Consider the following 24,081-nt stretch of genomic DNA (forward strand, 5'->3'; position numbering starts at 1 on the left):
CGAGTTCGGTTGAACAGTGGTAATATCTCCATAATATGATATTGTTCACTTTGAACAAAGCCGGCATAGTTTTATTTTCAATTTCAACTCAAAGAGCCTTGTACTAATGAAGTTATTGTCTTAATTATTTACATAGATTTTGATTTCAAAGTGATTTATGTTCAAATCTCCAACAAGATCACATATGTTATATTGCAAAAAATTAGCTAGAGAAGAAGATGATATTGTATACATAATCTTGATTTAAAAAATGTTATGTATTGTACATGTATTGTGATGTTTTACATCTACAAAAATGGAAATTTTGGTGGAATTGGCTATTAGTGATTTAGAATGTTAAGGAAGGCAACCCTATTTTTGATAAGGTGCCGATATAAACTCTCAAGGTCTTCTTCGAGGTCTTGAATACTTGACTCTAATTTCCTCAGCAAGATTTGCACATCTTCAATTTGCACAATGCAATCAGATTTGTGACTGGTGATTGAATATAATGCAGCATCCACCATCTCTACTTCATTTCCACTTGTGTCATCTTCTTTGCTCACCACTTTCTTTGGTTGCATGAACTTAGAAACGAAAGACCATTTGCTGATCTTTGATGGCAACTTTGATCCTGCTATAAATGACAACAAGGATTCAATGTTGTTATATGTGACAGTTTCTGCCTCTTTTAACATACTAACAATTTCTGAACTTTCATCACTTTTTTGAGAACTTGATCTTTCCATTCCCTTCAAGGTCTTGTGGATTTCCTTCTTTATCATCTTCCTTGAGTTCAAATACTTTTGAACATCACCGACGGTGACATCTCCTCTTCTTCTACGCAAAGTTGACTCTAGTTCATGTGCGCTTTCTTTTGTTTGAAACAATGCATCCTTAGCCATAGCACACAAGTCCAAGAGTTTGAGAGATCCTTCTAATTGGTCATCAATTGATTTGTTTTCAACAAGAGCTAGACGGGTGAGTGGCAAAAGAAGCAACTTGTCAATACAATCATGTAAATCTTGAAGACCATCAAATTTTTGGCACAATGAAGAAGATGTAGAAGTGGCTTCAGAGGACTTCAATCTGCAGAGATGTTCATCAACTTCATCCACAACTGGGTGTGGCTTGGAAGGCAAACTGTTCGAACGAATGTGGAATGATTTCTTTTTGTTTGCAGCAAAGGAATCCATCTTTTTTTTTTTCAAAATCCAAAGCTAATGAACTACAAAAGATCAGTTTCAATTTGTTTTCATTTTTTGAAGATCCATGAGGGATATTTATATAACTTAAGTTGAGGGAGACATGAGGAATCTCAAGCTCATCTACTTGTATTAATTAATGGATTTGCAGAAGTAAATAATTTAGCATTGTCCATGCCATGCCTCCCTCCTAACTCTTTATTATCTCCACCATTATTGATGTTAATTTCTCTTATAATCAAATGGATGTATATGATACAAATGTCATTTGTTTATTATTCTTAGCTATATTAGTAATATCGTGTTCCCCATCTCAAGGTTTTTCTCTCATCATCTCATGTTCGTATTCTGCTATAGAAGAATTCTTAATTATGAGGCACACGCATGTTGTTGATGGAGTTAACATCATTATGAGATACAACCTAATTAGCTTTACTATTATGCATATAATTGAACTAAATTGTCTCTTAGATGAAAGACAATGAGCATGAAGTTGTTTGAAAGTTAATTTCAAGCTTCCCCATGTGATTCTTGTGTGCCTAAAACATTGCTGAGACAACTGGAATCTTTCACAGCAAAGCAATGCTAATTTGATGCTTAGTTTCATTAGGTAGTCTTTGTTACCTAATTGACCTCTAGTTTACAAACCAGAAATTAGCTTTGAGGGGAAAATCACTTTTGAAGAGAAAAATAATCCTTTTCCCTTTTCTTACCATAGCTGATCTTTTGTGAAGGAGTGCATGTCAATTGCTATTAAACCGTGCTCATGTTAGACTTTTTTTTTAGTAGAATGCAATCTACAAAGAAAGTGGAGAGAATTAAAAGAATAAAACGATGAACCGTTTTGCTTCTCCATTTTAAAAGAGCATGGGGATGTGTTTAGATAATGGTCTTATCTCCATGTTCTTATCTGGTTAACTTTGGACTAAGTCCACGATAGGACTCAAAAAGTTTCGTAAGGATAAAGTTTATTATCCTGTATTTAAGGATCATTCTCCCTTCTATTTCACATGGAACTACGTTTGCATTCCCAACAATCTCAACAATACTAATATTGCAAAAAGCTAGCTAAAGAAGGAGAAAAAAGATACTAAACTCACAATATGTGTTTGCTATAAAAAAAGTTGTGAAATGTATTTGTATATACTATGCCTGTATTTTGGTGTTTACACATTAGACAAAAATGGATTCCGTTAGGAATTGGCCATTCAGCTACTATCTAAGCTTTCATCCTTAGTAATTTAGGATGTTAAGAAAAGAAACTCTGTTTTTTACAAGACGTCGATATAGACTCTCGAGATCTTCTTCAAAGTCACAAATGCATGACTCCAATTTCCTTAGAGACTTTTGCACATCTTCAACTTGCACAAGGAAATCAGATTTGTGATTGGTGATTGAGCATAAAGCAACATCCACCATCTCTACTTCATTTTCATTTGTGTCTTCATCTTTGCTCACCACTTTCTTGGGTTGAATGAACTTAGAAACCAAGGACCATCTGCTCATCTTTGATGGAAACTTTGGTCCTGCTACAAATAACAATAAGGATTCAATGCTGTTATATGTAACAGTTTCTGCCTCCTTTAGCAAGCTAACAATTTCTGAACTTTCATCACTTTTCTGGAAATTTGTTTTTTTCATTCCCTTCAAGGTCATGTGGATTGCCTTCTTTACCATTTTCCTTGAGTTCAAATACTTTTGAACATCAATCTTGTCATCTTTTCTTCTTCGTAACGCTGACTCAAGTTCGTGTGCAGATTCTTTCATTTGAGATAAAACATCCTTAGCCAAAGCACACACATCCAAGATCTTGAGAGATCCTTCTAGCAAGTCATCAACTGATTTGTTGTCAACAAGAGCTTGATGGGTGTGTGGCAAGAGAAGCAACTTATCAATAGAATCTTGCAAATCTTGAAGTCCATCAAGTTTTTGGCACAAAGAAGAAGATGAAGAAGTGGCTTCTTCAGATGCTCTCAATCTGCAAAGATTTTCATTAACTTCATCCACAACTGGATGTGGCTTTGAGGGCAAACTGTTTGAACGAATGTGGAACGATTTCTTTGAGTTTGCAGCAAAGGAATCCATCTTTTTTACAAAATTCTAAGCTAATGAATTGAAGAACAGCCAAAGCAGTTTCAAGTTGACTTCCATCTTTTGGCCTTCAAGAGCTTATTTATATAACTCTGGCTTAGGGGGAGACACGAGGAATCTGAAGCTCATCTAATTGCAATTAATTAGTGATATGTTTAAGCAAATAATTCAGCAATGTTCACGCTTTGTCTCCCTCCCACCTCTTTATTATCTCCACTATTATTGATGCTAATCTCTTTATTATCAAATGGATGTATTTCTGATACAAAACTCATATGTTCATAACTCATAGCTGTATTGAAATAAAGAAATGTAATGGGATAAAGCACTGTCTCCTATAGTTTCAAGGCAGATTTAGTTGTATGAAAATATCTAATTGGTCCTCATTTAATTGACATATTTTTTGTGGATTATTAAACAAGAAGCATGGATATGGATACAGATATAGGACATGAAAAATATATAGTGACTTAGCTGAAAAAGAAAATCTAAGATTTGTCAAGATAAAGTTTTTGATAATGGTTTTTGTTTCTCAAATTTTTGTTTATTTATTTTAATTTATATACATTCCTTTATTTTTGTTATTGAAATGTATGCTTTTACCACCCAAACTTTAATATATGATTTTTCATTTATCTTAAAGAAACACTTTGTTTTCTTGTCAAATTCTAAAAACAAAAACAAGTATGTGAAAAGTGCCTTTCTTAGTCCCCGAAACTTGGCTAAGTTTTTTTAAAAAATGATGGTAACAAGTCATGAAAACTTGTTGGTCCAAGTAGTATTTATAAATTTTATTTTCAAAAGCCAAAAGGTTATCGAATGGTGCATTTATTTTAAAACTTGACTTAATTTTTTAAAACATCGATAGTATGTGAACAAGAAGACAAATATAGTCTGTACAAACTTAATTTTTAAAAATCAAAATCTAAAAAAGAGTACACTTGATAACACTTCAATTTTTTATTTTTGTCTTTGAAATTTGCTTGTTTTCTCTCAATCTCTTAATTATTTTTTTCACCTTTTCTTCCTCTTCTTCTTCTTTTTATTATTGAGTTCTTATTAAAATTTCAAAAACCAAACCAAAAAATGGAATAACTTCCAAAAAGGCCTAATGTAATGGTTATCAAAACAGGTGTTGAATTTACCAATTGAGTATCAGGTTTCTCCTTGGGCATATGCTAAAAATGACTGTCATAGCCTGTGGGCTATTAATTTGCCATAATCTTCCTAAATAGGTGGAAGAATTAAGTTATTTTTCTATTTATTGTTTTTGGTTATTTGTTTTTTAATCATGTCCAAAGTTTTAGCAAGCACTAAGTTAGTGGGTTACTAATTTTTGCTTCTTTTTAGACTATAAATATTAGTCCATCAAATTGAATAAAGGTAAGAAGTTCCATTTAATTTTCTCTCCCTCTTGGCAATATATCTTACAAAGTATTTATCTTTGCTTTCTTCAAGAAGAGTGCGTGAGATTTTGCAGATCATTTGTTGTAAAACCAACATTTGGTATCAGAGCAGGTTGTCTTCTCATCGCATATTCCAACGAAGATGGCAAGCACCTCGCAGCAAACAAAGGAGAATGGTGGAACTACACGGTGTGGATGATAAAGGCAGAAGCAATCCTCGATGCCCAAGGAGTTTGGAAAGCAATAGAGCCAGCGAGAGGAGCCGAAGTGGATGTGAAGAAAGACAAGAACGCGCATGCATACATTCTCCAATGCAACCCGGAAGATGTGCTTCTACAAATCGCTAAGAAGAAGACCACAAAGGAAATATGGGATAGTCTCAAGACAAGGTACTTGGGCAGTGAGCGGGTGAAGATGGCGAGAGTTTAAACTTTGAAGAGTGAGTTTAATGTTCTTCGGATGAAGGAAACCGAGACGATCGATGAGTTCGTAGGAAAAATCAGCAGATTAGCAAGTAAGTTCACCACCCTCGGAGTTGCACTTGAGGATTCATCATTGGTCAAGAAGCTCCTCGATTCCGTCCCCGACAAATATATTCCCATTGTCGCCGGAATTGAACAATTTCAAGATCTTGAAACCATGCCATTTGAAGGAGCAATTGGACGGATGAAGGCGTACGAGGAACGAACAACACGACTTCGAGAAAACAATAACAACGCCGATGGACAACTCCTACTTACCCATGCCGAATGGAAAGCTAGACAAAAAGGACATAGTGGTGACAACTCCTCGATGAACAAAGGGCGCAGATTTGGTGGTACTGATCGAGGAAGATGGCGAGGACGTGGTTGTGGCACTGAGCGTCAAAATAGTGCGGGAGGCACTAGCAGCACTGGAAATGCATGGCACTCGTGATAAAAGTCACATTAAGTGTTTCACTTGCAACAAGATGGGACATTACGCGTCGGAATGTTGTGGAAAAGATCGTGACGAGGAAGCTCATCTAACTTGTGCCGCCGAAGAAGAACCGACTTTGATGATGGCCATGTCCCAGGAGGGGACACGTACTAGATGTGATCAGGAGAATGCCATACTACTCAGCAAAGAGCGGTTGTTGCCAGAGATGTATTGCAACGACAAGAATGGAGAAAATAATGATGTTTGGTATCTAGACAACGGTGCTAGTAACCACATGACTGGCCATCGTGAGAAGTTCCAAGAATTACATGAAAGCTTCACTGGGAGGGTGAAGTTTGGCGATGGATCAACCATTCAGATCATGGGAAAAGGAACAGTCATGTTTGAGTGCAAGAAAGGTGATCAAAAGGCTCTCCAAGAGGTGTATTACATTCCAAAACTATGTAGTAACATCATAAGCCTAGGACAAATGACAGAAAACGGAAATAAGGTGCAAATGATAGAAGATATCATGAAAGTGTCTGACAGGAGTGGAAAGCTTTTGATGTCGGTAAAGCGAACTCAAAATCGTTTGTACAAGATAACTTTGAAGACACTCAAGCAAGTCTGCCTTCTGACAAGCCTAGAAGATCCAACATGGTTATGGCACGTGAGACTTGGCCATGTAAATTTTCATCACTTGAAGCTCATGGGGGAGAAGAAATTGGTAGTTGGAGTACCACTAGTGACTCAACCGAACAAGTTATGTGAAGCGTGCGTGATTACCAAACAAGCCAGATTGCCCTTCCCCTGTCAATCAACATATAGAGCAGAGAAGCCATTAGAACTCCTCCATGCTGATATATGCGAACCGATTTCACCATGTACTCTTGCTGGAAACAAGTATTTTCTGTTGATCGTTGACGATTCCACAAGATGGATGTGGCTGTATATGTTGGAGGCAAAAAGTGACGCATTTGAAGCATTCAAGAAATTCAAACTCTTAATGGAGAACAAGACGGAGTACAAGATCAGAACGCTTCGGACGGATCGAGGTGGTGAGTTCTTATCTGCAGAGTTCACTCAATTTTGCAAAAAATAAGGAATCAAACGACACCTCACCGCTCCATATTCACCACAACAAAATGGCATTGTAGAGCGTCGTAACTGCACCGTAATGGCGATGACGAGATCACTCGTCAAAAGCATGCATGTGCCTGCAAAAATTTGGGGAGAGGCAGTGAGACACGCGGTTTATTTGTTAAACCGTCTTCCAACGAAGGCCCTTGGAGAACGCACACCATTTGAAGCTTGGATGTGGAGAAAACCACATCTTGCACACTTGAGAGTCTTTAGTTGTGTGGCATATGTAAAGAACACAACCCCTCACCTCAAGAAACTCGACGATCGAAGCTCACCAATGGTATATTTTGGTGTCGAAGAAGGATGCAAAGCCCATCGCTTATATGACCCAGGTCGTGGAAAACTACAAATGAGTAGATATGTTCTTTTTCAAGAGAATCTTGAATGGGCTTGGAACGAAGTTGTTAGTGATGGTAAGGAGATTACAGAGTTTCAGGTGATGGACCAATTTTATTCTGACGAGTTCGAAAACTTGGAGGATGCAGAAACTGGGGTTGAAAATGCCTTACCACATGCAACTGAGATACTTGCAATTGGAGAGACTAGTCCATCTCCTCCATCGACTAACACACCGGTCCGTCTAAGATCTCTCAGTGACATCTACACCAACACAGAGGAAGTTGTAGGTGGTGATGAACAAGAGAATGAGGTGATGATGGTAGTATCCGAAGAACCGACTTGTTACCAAGAAGCTGTTACAGAGGGTCGCTGGTACGAAGCAATGAAGAACGAATTAAAATCCATTGAGAAAAACAACACATGGAGTCTGACCGAGCTTTCACTAAGACAAAAACCCATTGGTCTAAAATGGGTGTTCAAATTGAAGAAAGACCCTAATGGAGAAGTTGTCAAGCACAAAGCAAGATTGGTTGCTAAAAGCTATGTACAAAGACAAGGCATTGACTTTGAAGAAGTTTTTGCACCGGTTGCAGGACTTGACACCATTCGAGTCATTCTTGCACTCGCTGCAAACCAAAGTTGGGAGGTACACCATCTAGATATGAAGTCGGCATTTCTCAATGGAGAATTGGAAGAGGAAGATATATGTTACTCAACCGGAGGGTTTTGAGGTTCCAAATGAAAAACACAAGGTGTATAGATTGTCAAAGGCTCTCTATGGATTGAGGCAAGCTCCACGAGCTTGGAACATTCGACTTGATAGGAGTCTCAAAGATCTTGGTTTTAGAAAATGCACTCAAGAGCAAGCAATCTACACAAGAAGAGAAGAAGAGGAATGTGTTCTTGTTGGAGTGTATGTTGACGATCTCATTGTAACAGGAAGTAACACTGAAAAGGTCAATAAGTTCAAGCAACAAATAATGGCAAAATTTGAAATGAGCGACTTAGGCCTTCTCTCTTACTACTTAGGAATTGAAGTTGAACAACAGAAGGGTCGAATCATGCTCAAACAACCAACTTATGCCAAAAGAATTTTGTCCCAGTTTGGAATGGCTGATTGCAATGCCACAAAGTACCCGATGGAACCCAAGGCACAACTTCACAAAGACACGGAAGGAGCACCAATTGATGCTACGGAGTACAGAAGCATCGTTGGTTGTCTTAGATACTTACTGAACACAAGGCCAGATCTTTCATATGTTGTTGGGATGGCGAGTAGGTATATGGAAAGGCCTACAACCATGCATTACAAGGTGGTCAAGCAAATACTTAGGTATTTGAGAGGGACGATTCATTTTGGGCTCACTTATACGAAAGGTCCCAGAGAATTCAATATATTCGGTTATTCTGACAGTAATTTATCCGGTGATCTCGACGGGAGGAAAAGCACAAGTGGAATGACATTCTACTTAAACGAAAGCTTGGTTTCATGGAATTCGCAAAAGCAAAAGACGGTGGCACTCTCATCTTGCGAAGCCGAGTTCATTGCAGCCACTACCGCAGCTTGCCAAGCATTGTGGTTAAGATGCCTTGTTAGCGAGATAGTCGGAATGGAGCCAAGGCCGGTAACATTATTTGTGGACAACAAATCCGCGATAGCTCTCATGAAGAATCCCGTATTTCATGGTCGCAGCAAGCACATAGATACACGTTTTCATTTCATTCGAGAGTGTGTCGAGAATGGACAAATTATCGTTGAATTTGTCAACACTAAAGAACAACGAGCTGATGTTCTGACTAAAGCATTGGCGGGAGTAAAGTTAGCTGCTATGCGTCAACTACTTGGTGTTCGTAACTTAGAATCATGTCAGAATTAGGGGGTAGTGTGGGCTATTAATTTGCCATAATCTTCCTAAATAGGTGGAAGAATTAAGTTATTTTTCTATTTATTGTTTTTGGTTATTTGTTTTTTAATCATGTCCAAAGTTTTAGCAAGCACTAAGTTAGTGGGTTACTAATTTTTTATTTTTTTTAGACTATAAATATTAGTCCATCAAATTGAATAAAGGTAAGAAGTTCCATTTAATTTTCTCTCCCTTTTGGCAATATATCTTACAAAGTATTTATCTTTGCTTTCTTCAAGAAGAGTGCGTGAGATTTTACAGATCCTTTGTTGTAAAACCAACATGGCCTATGTCAATGTACAATAAATGTCTCTTCTTGACCAAGCTTTCAACTCATTGTTTAATTAAACCAATGCTTTAGGATTGCACGAGAAAGAATTTTCTACAATCAAGGCAGTAGCATCAACTTTTTTGGCTAATCTTGAAAGTACAGAACCGTGTCTCCATCTGGAAGGAAAAGATTGTCGCTTTACACATGCAAATGCTTGAGAATCTTCTTCCTCCCAATATGTCTGATTAATTTTCTATTTTCAAAGGGCTTCTTCCCTTATGGCTCCGTTGCTCAAGTGTCTATATTGAAATATTTTGAATCTGTTATCCGATGCTTCAAATGATTAAGTATGAGATTATAGTGGCCAGTTAGCAAGTTGGGGTCTAGAGGCGACATGCACGGGTGAAAGCTTGGGAGCAACGCCAGCTAAATTAGTATAGACATACAAGTTATTTAAAACTTTGATATTCTTCTTTAATGATTAAAACGTTCTCTCCTGGTGGTAGATGTGATGTAGCCTTTTACTGTCACCTTTGAATGGCCAATAAAATAAAATTTATATTATACTTACCTATATTACTAAGTAGTACAAGTGGAAAGACTGATTTGATCCTTAAAAAAGAACGGAGATTAGTTCCTCAAAGTTAATTATTTAGTTAAGTTGATAAATGGGGTTCGTGTGATTTCAGATTCAAATATGCATGAAAGTGCAAGAAAAATAAAACATAGAAATACAATCAATCAAAACATTCTAGAATGAGATTATACTTAAAGAAATTTTGATCATCGAAGGATCAGAGCTTGACTTTAACTCCTTAACTATGCATAGCCCAATTGATTAGAAAAGCTAACCAATGGTCCTAGATATCAAATTTGCCAATTTAATTAGTTTAGAAGCAACCTAATCAATTTAATGCTAGGATAAATTTCTAATAGGAAAAGCGTGATTAGAAATTTAATATATTTTTTCCTAAGTTAATAGAACAATGCTGTTTGTTCTCGACCACAAATCAAAGCCTATCTAACCTATTTCTTCTTGGAGATTAACATATAATTATATATCACATATTATACATTAATCAAAAGCAAGGAATTGCACAATCAAGCATTGGTTGTCAATCAATAACAAAATAACGTAATTCATAATAATCAATGAATCAATAGTAAAATCTATAGACAAGAAATCTCAATCATATTATCTAAATACTCCAAAAAATATAATGAGTTTCTCCAAAATCCTCTAAATTAGGAAAAACAAAGGACTTACCTTCCCATAACCGTGGAAAAGATAGAGATCCACATTTTGCTTGATTACAAAGATAGACGAAAGTAAACCTAAAAACTAATGTTGTAGATGAATAGAGAAAGGAGAAAAGAAGAAAACAAGTGGTCACTTGTCAAGAATAGTCATCTGGATCCAAAGATATAACCTAAGAACAAAGTTGCGAATTTATAACCAAGCGAGGTGTAACACAGCTGCAGTGCTACACCATTTTTCAGCAGTCTGTGAAGAGAGATAAACCCCACAGCTGCCTATGCCTTGGATGTCCTTTTAGCTTCTAATTGCTCTAAATTAACCTCAAACAACCCGTAACGCTTCGTAATGCTTGTACTTAAATTTTATAAATGAATAAGATTAGAGGCGCTAAGATAGCACATTTTCGGTGCTATCAGGATGTAGCTACCACACTGTCGGTAAATCACATAAATCTCTATCTTTTTGCTAGTCGATTTCATTTATGTCATAACAATATATGTCGGATAATTTGTACATTATGCAGCACAAGAGTGCTGTTGACAGAGTTGGCATCTTATAGAAAGGAACGGTATTGCCATATTCATTTTTATCATTTTCAGCTTTTTACATTAGAATTACATTAGGTCAGTCTCAATTCCATAATTTTGGGTTCTTACTTGATTCAATGAAGAATATTTTATGGTACCATAATGATAGAAAAGGGCCTTTACCAATGACTTCAATACAGTTTTCCCTTTTGCTTTCTCATTTCTGATAACAAAAAGGGCAAGGATCAGAAATGCCAACTGAGTTAATTTGTTAGGAAAGGGAAACTTCAGGTTTATTTGCATTGACACCTTAAGATTTTTTTCTTTTTTTGGAAAACCTCATTTTTATTTTAAAGCTATTTTGAGTGGCTACCAAACACTCCATTTTTTTAGAACAATCTTATTTTCTAAATTAAACACTTGAAATGTATTCCAATCACAATGGGTTCTCATTCTGACTGTATTTTCTTTGCTGCTGCTTTCTCAACTGATCTGTCCTGAGGCAGGACTTTCTTCTTATATGTGGTTTGTATTAAATCTTCTTAAGGTTGTCAGCTCCCAATGTGCTTCCTTCTATGCTCACTACTCAAGATTATGTCTTACGTCTACTTCCTTTGGCTCGTTCAGGATGTTCTCAATCATCATGATGTCAATGAATTTTCTTGTCAAGATAAGTAATGTGGATTTGATTGAGTATCCACACCAGAAAATTCATTTAGGCTTGCTATTGTTTTCTGTTAGGATAAATAGGGGACTCCCTGTATTACACAATGGTACTGTCAAATACTACATACCCTTTACATATTTCTTCAATGGTAGGAGATACCCTTTACATATTTCTACAATGGTAGGAGATACCCTTCACATATTTCTACAATGGTATGAGACTGTCTACTTTCAGCCTAAGCCCTAATGACTTTGCTTTTGGTTTCACCCAAAAAGTTTTGTATCAATGAAAAATATTTGTCTTCACTTGTATACCATTGATATCTCCCTTTATTGGCCAATGTGAAACTTCAATTGCAACAATCCTTCCTTCAAAATTTAAATAAAGTACCACAGTTAGCGTCTTCTTGAAGAACTCCATCCACTCTCGACAGAAATTCCTTCTCAAGGCAGCAGCCATGTAGAGTAAAAGGACGGATCACACCAAGCAAGAACGTGAGTTTATTTTTTTCTCCAACCTGGTAGAGCACGAGCAGGACTCACTGATCCTATTTGTTCAGAATTTGAGAATTTCTCATATACACAACTACGTTTAGTCTTTTAGACCATGGCTTTGATACTAATTGCTAATAGTCATCTGGATCGGATCACCTTGAGCACTAACTACTAACTAACATCCATGGACTTTGTTGCCTTAGAAATAAGGAATCAATAATGATTCAAACGAAGTAAGTTTGTTACCCCCTTCAAACTGTTATAACATAGCCATATCTGCAATATTCCCCAACCTTCAACAAGCTAAACCATAGCTGCAGCATCGTATCTTTGTTGCCGTAAGCAAACTTCCTTTGCTTTCAGCCTCTGATCTTTGATGAATGGCTAACCAAAGTTCATATAAACATTCCTTCATAGCTTAAATGCAAATATCCATCACCCTGAACGATCCAACCAACCTCTAGCTCTTATAAGTCATATCTGTGATCTTTCCCCCTCTTTATTTGCTCAATATATACCAGTTAGCAAGGGAGGCATTTAGAGGCTTATCTGCTTCAACTTTTCCGTGAATTGCTGCACGTTTGGGCATCTTCCATTTGGATCTAGACACTGTTGTTACATTGTTTCCTCTCTACCAAGCCTCCAACTCATATCTAAATTAAATTAAACACATTAAGATCTCTTTACATTGTTAAAAAGATGTATGTCTGCCACTGTGTAGTCATGATGAATATTTTTCAATCCTGAATATAAAATTGTTTATCAATCTTCCATGGCATCTTGGCATTGTTCATGCAGATTGTTCTACCATCAACTCTCCTCATTGTTAAAATTTCAAGTCCTGCATGATAAGATACAATCTGATTTGATTTATTATTAAACATAGAACTTAATCAAATTGTCTCTTAGATGAAAGACAAACTGTATAAAGTTGCATTAAGTTAATCTCAGACTTCCATGTGATTATTGCGCTCATCACCATTGTAAGGACAATTGGAATCATTGACAGCAATGCCAATTTGAATACTTGGCACCAATAGGTAACCATGGTTAACTATTAGCCTCTAGTTAGCATACCACAGATTACGCTGAGGGAATGTCACTTTGGAAGGGAAAAATGTAATCTTTTCCCTTTTTATTTTCTCCAATAGTTTGAAATCCTGATGGTTAAAATAAAGAAAGGTCACAGAAGTAAAAGACCAAATTGGTGAGTTGGGTGATGGGTAATTTTTTTTTCCCCATCTATTCAAAGAGAGAATGGGGATGTGTTTGGATAATGGTCTTTTATCTCCATGATATTATATTGTTCACTTCGGACTAAATGGCATGGTTTTAGTTTTGGATTCAAAAAGCCTGTTCTTACTTGAATTCCAAAGATTTTCTGCACATCTATTTCATAGAAGACTATATTTGGATTCGTAACAATATCAACAATTTAAACAACTCAAAATGTTCAATAGAGAAGAAGATGATGATATTGAATTCATAATCTTGGTTCACATTGCAAAAATGTTGTGTAATGTATTTGTATCTATTATATACGTAGTGTGGTGTTTACATTTGCCAAAAATGGATTCCGTTGGAATCAACTACGATACTACTATCTAAGTTTTCATCCTTAGTGATTTAGGATGTTAAGAAAAGAGACTCTGTTTTTTACAAGACGTCGATATAGACTCTCGAGATCTTCTTCAAAGTCACAAATGCATGACTCCAATTTCCTTAGAGACTTTTGCACATCTTCAACTTGCACAAGGAAATCAGATTTGTGATTGGTGATTGAGCATAAAGCAACATCCACCATCTCTACTTCATTTTCATTTGTGTCTTCATCTTTGCTCACCACTTTCTTGGGTTGAATGAACTTAGAAACCAAGGACCATCTGCTCATCTTTGATGGAAACTTTGGTCCTGCTACAAATAACAATAAGGATTCAATGCTGTTATATGTAACAGTTTCTGCCTCCTTTAGCAAGCTAACAATTTCTGAACTTTCATCACTTTTCTGGAAATTTGTTTTTTTCATTCCCTTCAAGGTCATGTGGATTGCCTTCTTTACCATTTTCCTTGAGTTCAAATACTTTTGAACATCAATCTTGTCATCTTTTCTTCTTCGCAACGCTGACTCAAGTTCGTGTGCAGATTCTTTCATTTGAGATAAAACATCCTTAGCCAAAGCACACACATCCAAGATCTTGAGAGATCCTTCTAGCAAGTCATCAACTGATTTGTTGTCAACAGGAGCTTGATGGCTGAGTGGCAAGAGAAGTAACTTATCAATAGAATCTTGCAAATCTTGAAGTCCATCAAGTTTTTGGCACAAAGAAGAAGATGAAGAAGTGGCTTCTTCAGATGCTCTCAATTTGCAAAGATTTTCATTAACTTCATCCACAACTGGATGTGGCTTTGAGGGCAAACTGTTTGAACGAATGTGGAACGATTTTTTTGAGTTTGCAGCAAAGGAATCCATCTTTTTTACAAAATTCTAAGCTAATGAATTGAAGAACAGCCAAAGCAGTTTCAAGTTGACTTCCATCTTTTGGCCTTCAAGAGCTTATTTATATAACTCTGGCTTAGGGGGAGACACGAGGAATCTGAAGCTCATCTAATTGCAATTAATTAGTGATATGTTTAAGCAAATAATTCAGCAATGTTCACGCTTTGTCTCCCTCCCACCTCTTTATTATCTCCACCATTATTGATGCTAATCTCTTTATTATCAAATGGATGTATTTCTGATACAAAACTCATATGTTCATAACTCATAGCTGTATTGAAATAAAGAAATGTAATGGGATAAAGCACTGTCTCCTATTGTTTCAAGGCAGATTTAGTTGTATGAAAATATCTAATTGGTCCTCATTTAATTGACATATTTTTGTGGATTATTAAACAAGAAGCATGGATATGGACACAAAGATAGGACATGAGCAAGACATGAATAATGTATAGTGACTCGCTTTTTTCAGAAAATACAATTCCTTGATTGTTTTCAAACTTATTTTTGTTTCTTTTAATTTTCATACTGTGGTTTTTTCTTTTTTAAAGAAACATTGATTAGGATTTCATTTTCTGAAACTTGCCTTGGCTTTTTAAAACAATGATAGACAGTGAACAAGTTTTTAAACTTTTAAGTGGAAGTAGAGTATAAAAGCTTAATTTTCATAAACCAAAAACCAAAACTAAGGGATCATTTGATAACATTTTATTTTCTTTTAATATATGCTTGTTTTCTCTCAATTTCCTTGCCATGTTTTCACATTCTTAAAGAAATATTTAAATTCTTACTAAAAATGACTGCCATGGTCTATGGCAATGTACAGTAAATGTCTCTTCTTCCCCAAGCTCTCAAACCAAGATTGAAGAAATACAAGATATAAGAAGAGGGCGATCACACGATGAGAGAGAGATAATGAGAAGAAGCCAAAGGGCTGAGAAGAAGGGAATGGTCTTCAAAAAATCAATGATAGTAAGGTTTTTAGAAATGGGTGAGTAAAAAAATCAATGATAGTTCAATGAATGAGTTCTTTAGACGAGGGAGAAATCACAACTCAAGGTAGATTCTTTTAACATACAATGTTCACAAATTTATTCTTTTCTTGCAATTTGTTTTCTTGCTACAAATTTCACTCAACCCCCTCCTGGTTACCTGGTGGTTGGAAATTAATTTGTTTGAGGATCCGTGTGCTTCATGTGATCGACTTGGACTTACCACTAAGACTAATTCTTGGTGTGTGATTCTGTTTATTATTTGACACGGGTTTGGGTAGTGAAACCTGTCTGACCAATTTTCTTTGGTGTTGTAGGTTGTACCTGTCTATCCCGAGGCAGAACTTTCTTCTTCTTATATGTGGACACATGTTGAGGTTTTTCTGTTTTGACCTTTTCAGTAATTGCCGCACGGTTAGGCATCATCCATTTGGATTTGGACTCTGCTGTTGCATTGTTTCCTCTCTACAAAGTCTCCAACTCAAATCTAAATTAAATTATACATAAAACTTCATCAAATTGTCTGAATTTCAAATTGTTCATGCAGATACTCCTACCATCAACTCTCCTCATTGTTAAAATTTTAAGTCCCACATGATAAGATACAACCTGATCTGCTTTATTAGTATACATTAAACTTCATCAAATTGTCTCTTCGGTGAAAGACAAACTGCATAACATTGCATTAAGTTAATCTCAGGCTTCCATGTGATTATTGCGCTCATCACCATTGTAAGGACAATTGGAATCTTTGACAGCAATCCCAATTTGAATACTTGGCTTCCTTAAGGTAACCTTAGTTAACTAGTTGACCTCTAGTTAACATACCATAGTTTAAGCCTTAAGGGAATGTCACTTTGGAAGGGAAAAATATAATTTTTTTCCTTTCTGTTTTCAATCCTCATATTTAAAAAATAATGAAACTTTACAGAAGTAAAAAACCAAATTGGTGAGTTGGATGATGGGTAGTTTTAATTTTTTCTCCTCCATTCAAAGAGATCACTGGGATGTGTTAGGATAATGGTTTTTATCACCATGATATTATATTGTTCACTATGTGACATGATTCAACTTTTGGATTAAAAAAGCGTAGATCTTCTACACATCTACTTCTGAATTCATGGTATTATATTTGCATTCACCACAATATCAACAATTTTAATAGCTTCAAATGTTCAATATGTAAGAAGATTTTGGATTCATAATCTTGATTCACATTACAAAAAAGTTGTGAAATGTATTTGTATCTATTATCTATGTACTGTGGTCTTTACACTTGACAAAAATGGATTCCAATGGAATCGAATATGACTATCTAAGTTTTCATCCTTAGTGATTTAGGATGTTAAGAATTGAGACTCTGTTCTTTATAAGACAACGATATAGATTTTCGAGATCTTCTTCAAGGTCACGAATGCACGACTCCAATTTTCTCAGCAAGTTCTGCACTTCTTCAACTTGCACAAAGAAATCAGATTTGTGACTGGTGATTGAATACAATGAAGCATCTACCATCTCTACTTCATTTCCATATGCACCATCTTCCTTGTTGGCTACTCTCTTAGGTTGCATCAGCTTGGAAACTAGAGACCATCTGCTCATCTTTGATGGAGACTTTGGTCCTGCTACAAATAACAATAAGGATCCAATGCTGTTATATGTAACAGTTTCTGCCTCCTTTAGCAAGCTAACAATTTCTGAACTTTCATCACTTTTTTGGGAACTTGTTTTTTCCATTCCCTTCAAGGCCTTGTGGATTGCCTTCTTTACCATCTTCCTTGAGTTCAAATACTTCTGAACATCAATCATGTCATCTTTTCTTCTGCGCAATGCCGACTCAAGTTCGTGTGCAGATTCTTTCATTTGTGATAAAACATCCTTAGCCAAAGCACTCACATCAAGGGTCTTCAGAGATCCTTCTAACAAGTCATCAACTGATTTGTTGTCAACAAGAGCTTGACGTGTGAGTGGCAAAAGAAGCAACTTATCAATGGAATTATGTAAATCTTGAAGACCGTCGAGTTTTTGGCACAAAGAAGAAGATGAAGTGGCTTCTTCAGATGCTCTTAGTCTGCAGAGATTTTCATTAACTTCATCCACAACTGGATGTGGCTTCGAGGGCAAACTGTTGGAACGAATGTGGAATGATTTCTTCGAGTTTGCAGCAAAGGAATCCATCTCTTTCTACAAAAGCCTAAGCTTATGAATTGTTGAACAGCAAAAGCAGTTTCAAGTTGATTTCACCTTTTGGCCTTCTAGAGCTTATTTATATCACTTTGGCTTAGGGAGACATGTGGAATCTCCAGCTCATCTAATTATAATTAATTAGTGATATGCATTAAGAAAATAATTCAGCAATGTCCTCGCTTTGTCTCCCTCCCACCTCTTTCTTATCTCCACCATTATTGTTGCTAATATCTATATGATACAAATGCTATTTGTTTATAATTCATGATAACCGTATTGTAGAATAAATAAATGTAATGCTACAAAACAATGACTCCTATAGTTTTAGGGCCAATTTAGCTGCATAAAGTAAGAAATTGGACCTCACCCAATTGTCTTATCTTCTGTGGGGTATTGGACAAGAAGCACAGTTATGGACAATAATATAGGAGATGAACAAGACAGAACAAGATCAATATCTGCAATGGACATGCAATGTACAAATGTTACATGTACAAACACATTTTATTTTATTTTCTATATGTTTCAACGTGGTTCACACCATTCTTTTTTCATATTTGAGAATTTTATACGAAAATAAAAGTATTGAAAGATCTCAATAAGTTAGATCTTGTAAGAAAGTTAAGTATATAAGTAATACTGTGCCCCTTGTGTTTATTTGATTTATTGCCTACTTTTTAAAACATTTTCAAAATCTAAGCAAAATATTAGAAGACCAAACAAGGAAATGTTTTAAAAACTTTGCTCCTGTTAGTTAGTGTTGCTTTAAATTTTAACCATGTAGCTATATATGAACAGCAACACCACTATTGCTTTTCGTTTTCATTTTAATAAAAATAACAATAAAGTTGATGTTGGTTATTGAAACAATTTTCAATATTGTAGGTGGAAGTGAAACTCTAGAAAACGCATAATCGAAACTTACAAAAAGCTTAAGAAAACATTTACAAGTTCGTCTTCAAAATGATTGCCATGACCAATATGTACTATCTCTTCTTTTTTATGATTTCAACTTATTGTCAATTTAACTCAACCATAATTGATAAGAACTACCTCTTTAAAAGTTTGAAGGTTGGATTGTACTAAAAAAAACACCATTTCAAATCACATGCATTACGGTTGCAAACCAAGCATCTTACAATCAAGGCAGTGGCATCCATTTTGTTGGCTGATCTCGAAAATGGTGAACTGGGTATCGTACTGCATAGGACAAGCTTGTCCCTTTACACATGCAACCGTGTGAGAATCTTCTTCCTCCCAATGCGTTCCATTAATTTTTTATTTTCAGAGATATCTATGAATGCTCGTGCTGTGTTCCCCATCTCCAGGTTTCCTCTCATCACTTGCTTGCTCAATGCGCTTCTATTAAAATTTGTAAATGATGAATCTCTAGAGTGTGTCGAGTAAGAACCATACGTTTCATTTTCTCATTTTCAACCTTTGTATTTGAGAAATTTTCATTTGGATAACCTTCCATAATCTTTGGAAACTATGAAGAAAAGGAAAGCAAAACATTCTTTTTTAGCGTGAAGCCAATTTACATAGACTAGGAAAAAAAATCTAATTGATAAGAAATAATTTTATGGGTTAATGAAATAATCTAAAAGAAGTACAAAAGAGCTTTATCAAAGAGAGTATGAAAAGATGGTTCCAATTTGCAACAAGATAATTTAAGCTGTGATCTTTAATGGGCTGTGGATTTCTAAGCCAAAAAAAAGAGGATACAAAATATAGATGGTTCAAGAATGTTCTTAGATGTGTGGAGTGCAAGAAGATCCGAGCATTCATCTCCTCCCAAAACTTTGACAAAACTGCACTAATGATGTTGGTCCAAATAACTGCCTCCTAATCTTTGAAAGGATGGTCTAAAAGCAACATTCCGATCCACTTCTTTTGGCTGGTTCTTGATGTTAATCATTATGAACCATAAATTTGATTATCACGATAAATAATTCTGTTTAATGAAGCGCTCACACCAACAAATTCATTATAACTTACTGTTTTCGATTAGGACAACCAATTTTTTGTTGTTTCAATGATATGATATTGTCCACCTTGAATTTATTTCTAAATGCTACCTAGAAAGCTCTAAACCGATGGAGACTACCTTCCACACTTCTAGAGATACTAGTTCTTTAGTTTGCATCACTCTTGAGCACTAAGACCTACTAGCATCTCTGGACTGCGCCTGCCAAAAAGTAAGAAATATTATTTGATTCAAACAAACTGAACTGTTTTCCCTTTCAAACTGACACAATAGAACCATGTCTGCAGTATTATTCCACAACCATCAATAGGCTTAACCATGGCTGCAGTGCCATATCTTTGTTGTAGTCAGCAGGTTGCCTTTGCTTTCCATCTATTGAAAACTTCGGATCCATCCATTACCTTTTGTATTTCTCACATTTGTTGAAGACAAATGCTTCATAATCTTATATAGACATTCCTTCATTGCTTAGGCGCTCAACCAACTGCTAGCTCTATAAGTTGTCCCTGTGTTTTCCCCTTCCTCATCTGCTTAATATATATCAAGCAAGGGAGACAACGGGAATTGGAACTATATCTGCTTTGACATTTCAAGAATCGGCACGTTCTTAGGCATCGTCTTCCATTTGATTCTAGACTGCTGTGGCAATGTTTCCTCTCTACCAAGTCACCAACTCATATCTCTATTAAATTAAAAGATTCAGATCTGTTTAATTTAAAAAGAATGAAGTATGCTTGCCAATGTGAAGACATTAAACTTGTTTAACACATGCACACGGGTGCAGAGGTTGATGAATCTCTTAACATCAACTCAGCTCATTGTTCATTATTTATCTCTTAAATGATGAGATATAGCTTGATTACCATTATTATTAATGAATCGAATTGTCTCTCAGATGCAAGACAACTTGCACATGGATAACATTGCATAAAAAGTTAAAACCTCAAGCTACCATGTGATTCTTGTTCTCATCACCAGAGGCAATTCGAATCCTTGACAGCATGGCCAATTTGAATACTTAGCTTCATTAGGTGACCATGGTTAACTAATTAACCTCTAGGTAACATACCACCGTTTAAGATTTAGTGTGAAAATCACTTTGCAAGAGGAAAATACAATAGATTTTCTTTGTCATATCACCCTGATTATATTCTTCAATCTGGACTGTGAAGACATATTTTACTTTTTGATTCAACTTGAAAATTTTCGTAGATTATATCTATGTTCGCATTTTTCACCAATTTCAACAATAAAAATATTGCACAAAAGTTGGCTAGAGAAGAAGGTTTGCTTTGTAAAATTGTTATAATATATATTTGTGTGTATATATGTACTGTGGTGTTTACATTTGACAAAAATTTGAAATTTCATCCTTAGTGATTTAGGATGTTAAGAAATGAGACTCTGTTTTTGATAAGAAGGCGATGTAGACTCTCGAGATCTTCTTCGATGTCATGAATACACAATTCCAATTTCCTCAGTGAGTTTTGGACATCTTCACCTTGTGCAAAACAATCAGATTTGCGATTGGTGATCGAATTTAATGCAGCATCCACCATCTCCACTTCATTTGCATCTGTGGAATCATCTTTGCAAGCTACTCTCTTAGGTTGCATCAACATGGAAACCAAAGACCATTTGCTCATCTTTGATGGCAACTTTGGTCCTGCTACGAACGACAACAAGGATTCAATGCTGTTATATGTAACAGTTTCTGCCTCCTTTAGCAACTTAACAATTTCTAAACTTTCATCACTTTTTTGGGAACTTGTTTTTTCCATTCCCTTCAAGGCCTTGTGGATTGCCTTTTTCATCATCTTCCTTGAGTTCAAATACTTTTGAATATCAACCATGCCATCTTTTCTTCTGCGCAAAGCGGACTCAAGTTCGTGTGCAGATTCTTTCATTTGTGACAAAACATCCTTAGCCAAAGCACACACATCCAAGATCTTGAGAGATCCTTCAAGCAAGTCATCAACAGACTTGTTGTCAATAAGAGCTTGATGAGTGAGTGGCAAAAGAAGCAACTTATCAATGCAATCATGTAAATCTTGGAGACCATCAAGTTTTTGGCACAGAGAAGAGGATGAAGAAGTGGCTTCTTCAGAGGCCTTCAATCTGCAGAGATGTTCATTAACTTCATCCACAACTGGATGTGGCTTTGAAGGCAAACTGTTTGAACGAATGTGGAAAGATTTCTTCGAGTTTACAGAAAAGGAATCCATCTTTTTTACAAAAGCCTAAGTTGATGGATTGTAAAAAGGCAAAGCAACTTCAAGTTGAGTTCTTCTTTTGGCTTTCAGGAGCTTATTTATATCACTTGGGCTTAGGGAGACATGAGGAATCTCAAGCTCATCTAATAATAATCAATTAGTGATATGTATAAGAAAATAATTCAGCAATGTCCTTACTTTGTCTCCCTCCCACCTCTTTCTTCTCTCCACCATAATTGATGCCAATTTATAAATGACAGAAATTGCATTTGTTTTATAACTCATGGCTGTATTATATCATAGAGAAATGTAATGCTACAAAAAAAAAAAAAGGCTCCTATGGTTTTATAAATTTAGCTGCATAAAGTAGAAAACTGCCCCCTGCCCAATTGTCTTATTTTCTGTGGGGTATTGAGCAAGAAGCACAATTATGGACAAGAATATATGATATGAACAAGACAGATGAAAATCAATATATGGCAAGGACATGCAATATACAAATTTTTCGTGTAAATACAAGTTTTGTTTTATTTTTGTATACCCTCCAAGGTATTTTACTCTATTGTTTTTCCATATATAAGAAAATATCTCAACATATTAGGACTCATTTGATAAATATTTTAATTTGAAAAGTTAAGTATGTAACTATAACTTTTCTCCTTTGTGTTTATTTAATTTGGTGTTTATTAAAGAGTTAGTTTGTTAATAGTTAATTAGTTTTCTCATTGTAACTAATTATTAGTCTTTCTCAGTTGTGTATAAATACAATGACATTAGTGAAATAGTTGCACATCAACAAGACAGTCAGCCTCATACTGTCTAGTACCAATGAAGCAATTACTGTTAGAAGATCTACACGAACAACCAAACCTCCATCTTATCTACAAGCCTACTATTGCAGCCATGCAACCCCCTACTAAAAAAATCCACCAAATTCCCTATAAGCTCGTACTTAACATACCAAGCCTTATCCCCCACTTATAAACACTATCTTTCAAGTATCCACCCAAAAAACCCCAACTTTTACCATGAAGCAGTTACATCTGAAGAATGGTCCAGAGCCATGAAAGCAGAACTATATGCTACGGAAACTAACCAAACATGGAGTATTATTCCCTTGCCAAAAGGCAAAAACATCATTGGTTGCCGTTGGGTCTACAAAATCAAGCATAAAGCAAAAGGATCCATTGAATGATATAAAGCATGTCTTGTGGCAAAAGGATATACTCAACAAGACGGTCTTGACTACTTCGAAACCCTCTCCCCTGTTGCCAAGATGGTCAATGTTAAAAGCTTACTAATCATTGTCGTCTCTAAAGAATGGCCACTTGTTCAACTTGATGTAAATCGAACTGTTTGAAGAAATTTACATGGATTTGTCTTTAGCCACTACCTGAAATTCAAGGGGAGAAACTAGTATCAAACTCCATAAATCCATCAACGGATTAAAGCAACCATCAAGACAATGGTTTGCTAAATTTTCAGCCTTTATTATCTCCTTGGAATTCCGACAATCCAAGGCTGACTACTCACTATTCGTCAAAGGTCAAAATGATTCCTTCATATCATCATCACTAGTGCAAATCCCCTTCACATACAGAAACTAAAAGTAGCCTTAAACCAGAAGTTTCTCTTAAAGAATCTGGGACATTTAAAATTTTTCCTTGGCCTTGAATTGGCAAAGAACTCATCCGGTTTCTTCCTATCACAGAAATTTTATGCCATTCAGCTTATTGAAGATGCGGGCCTTCTCGGTGCAAAACCTACTTCAGTCCCTATGGATCCTACAACCAAATTGAATCCCTCTGACAAAGACATTCTCCATGTTGCCACTCCATACCGACGCCTCATTGGCAGATTACTCTATCTAACTATATCAAGACCGTAAATAACCTTTGCTGTACACAAACTAAGCCAGTTCATGGCCAAACCAACATTAACCCACATGAATTCAGCCAATCACCTACTTAACATCAAAGGTTCTCCCGGAAAAGGCATCATCTTATCTAAAGTACAAGAATTAT

At 35.8% G+C, this 24,081-nt stretch overlaps 5 protein-coding genes across 5 annotated transcripts; all 5 read right to left on the minus strand.

The window, feature by feature from the left end:
* Positions 1 to 202: 202 nt before the first annotated feature.
* LOC105436062 lies at positions 203 to 12,146 on the minus strand. The gene is made up of 4 exons (XM_031888783.1): positions 12,078 to 12,146; positions 10,630 to 10,646; positions 10,443 to 10,475; positions 203 to 819 (listed from the first exon to the last, which is right to left on the minus strand). Exons 1-4 carry the CDS (start codon positions 12,144 to 12,146, stop codon positions 321 to 323), a joined length of 618 nt encoding a protein of 205 aa, XP_031744643.1. The 3' UTR covers positions 203 to 320.
* On the minus strand, positions 2,289 to 3,429 carry LOC116405025. Its single transcript, XM_031888535.1, has one exon. The coding sequence runs from the start codon at positions 3,267 to 3,269 to the stop codon at positions 2,418 to 2,420; it is 852 nt and encodes a 283-aa protein (XP_031744395.1). The 5' UTR covers positions 3,270 to 3,429; the 3' UTR covers positions 2,289 to 2,417.
* Positions 12,147 to 13,653: 1,507 nt separating the features above from the next.
* Positions 13,654 to 14,802, minus strand: LOC116405208. Its single transcript, XM_031889128.1, has one exon. The coding sequence runs from the start codon at positions 14,649 to 14,651 to the stop codon at positions 13,800 to 13,802; it is 852 nt and encodes a 283-aa protein (XP_031744988.1). The 5' UTR covers positions 14,652 to 14,802; the 3' UTR covers positions 13,654 to 13,799.
* A 2,197-nt stretch (positions 14,803 to 16,999) lies between these two features.
* LOC116405104 lies at positions 17,000 to 17,848 on the minus strand. The gene has a single exon (XM_031888784.1). The coding sequence runs from the start codon at positions 17,846 to 17,848 to the stop codon at positions 17,000 to 17,002; it is 849 nt and encodes a 282-aa protein (XP_031744644.1).
* A 3,265-nt stretch (positions 17,849 to 21,113) lies between these two features.
* Positions 21,114 to 22,148, minus strand: LOC116405006. The gene has a single exon (XM_031888503.1). The coding sequence runs from the start codon at positions 22,067 to 22,069 to the stop codon at positions 21,218 to 21,220; it is 852 nt and encodes a 283-aa protein (XP_031744363.1). The 5' UTR covers positions 22,070 to 22,148; the 3' UTR covers positions 21,114 to 21,217.
* Between the last annotated feature and the right edge of the window lie 1,933 nt (positions 22,149 to 24,081).

Source organism: Cucumis sativus, chromosome 7 (assembly GCF_000004075.3).
Source record: "Cucumis sativus cultivar 9930 chromosome 7, Cucumber_9930_V3, whole genome shotgun sequence".
Classification (NCBI taxonomy): domain Eukaryota; kingdom Viridiplantae; phylum Streptophyta; class Magnoliopsida; order Cucurbitales; family Cucurbitaceae; genus Cucumis; species Cucumis sativus.

What these genes read in the sequence shown, in the direction of transcription:
- LOC116405025 (XM_031888535.1), bottom strand. Translation starts at nt 3,269, where the DNA reads ATGGATTCCTTTGCTGCAAACTCAAAGAAATCGTTCCACATTCGTTCA.
- LOC105436062 (XM_031888783.1), bottom strand. Translation starts at nt 12,146, where the DNA reads ATGGCTGCTGCCTTGAGAAGGAATTTCTGTCGAGAGTGGATGGAGTTC. An exon ending in AACTCATTATATTTTTTGGA is followed by an intron (nt 820 to 10,442) that starts GTATTTAGATAA and finishes AACTTTGCGTAG; the next exon opens with AAGAAGAGGAGATGTCACCG.
- LOC116405208 (XM_031889128.1), bottom strand. Translation starts at nt 14,651, where the DNA reads ATGGATTCCTTTGCTGCAAACTCAAAAAAATCGTTCCACATTCGTTCA.
- LOC116405104 (XM_031888784.1), bottom strand. Translation starts at nt 17,848, where the DNA reads ATGGATTCCTTTGCTGCAAACTCGAAGAAATCATTCCACATTCGTTCC.
- LOC116405006 (XM_031888503.1), bottom strand. Translation starts at nt 22,069, where the DNA reads ATGGATTCCTTTTCTGTAAACTCGAAGAAATCTTTCCACATTCGTTCA.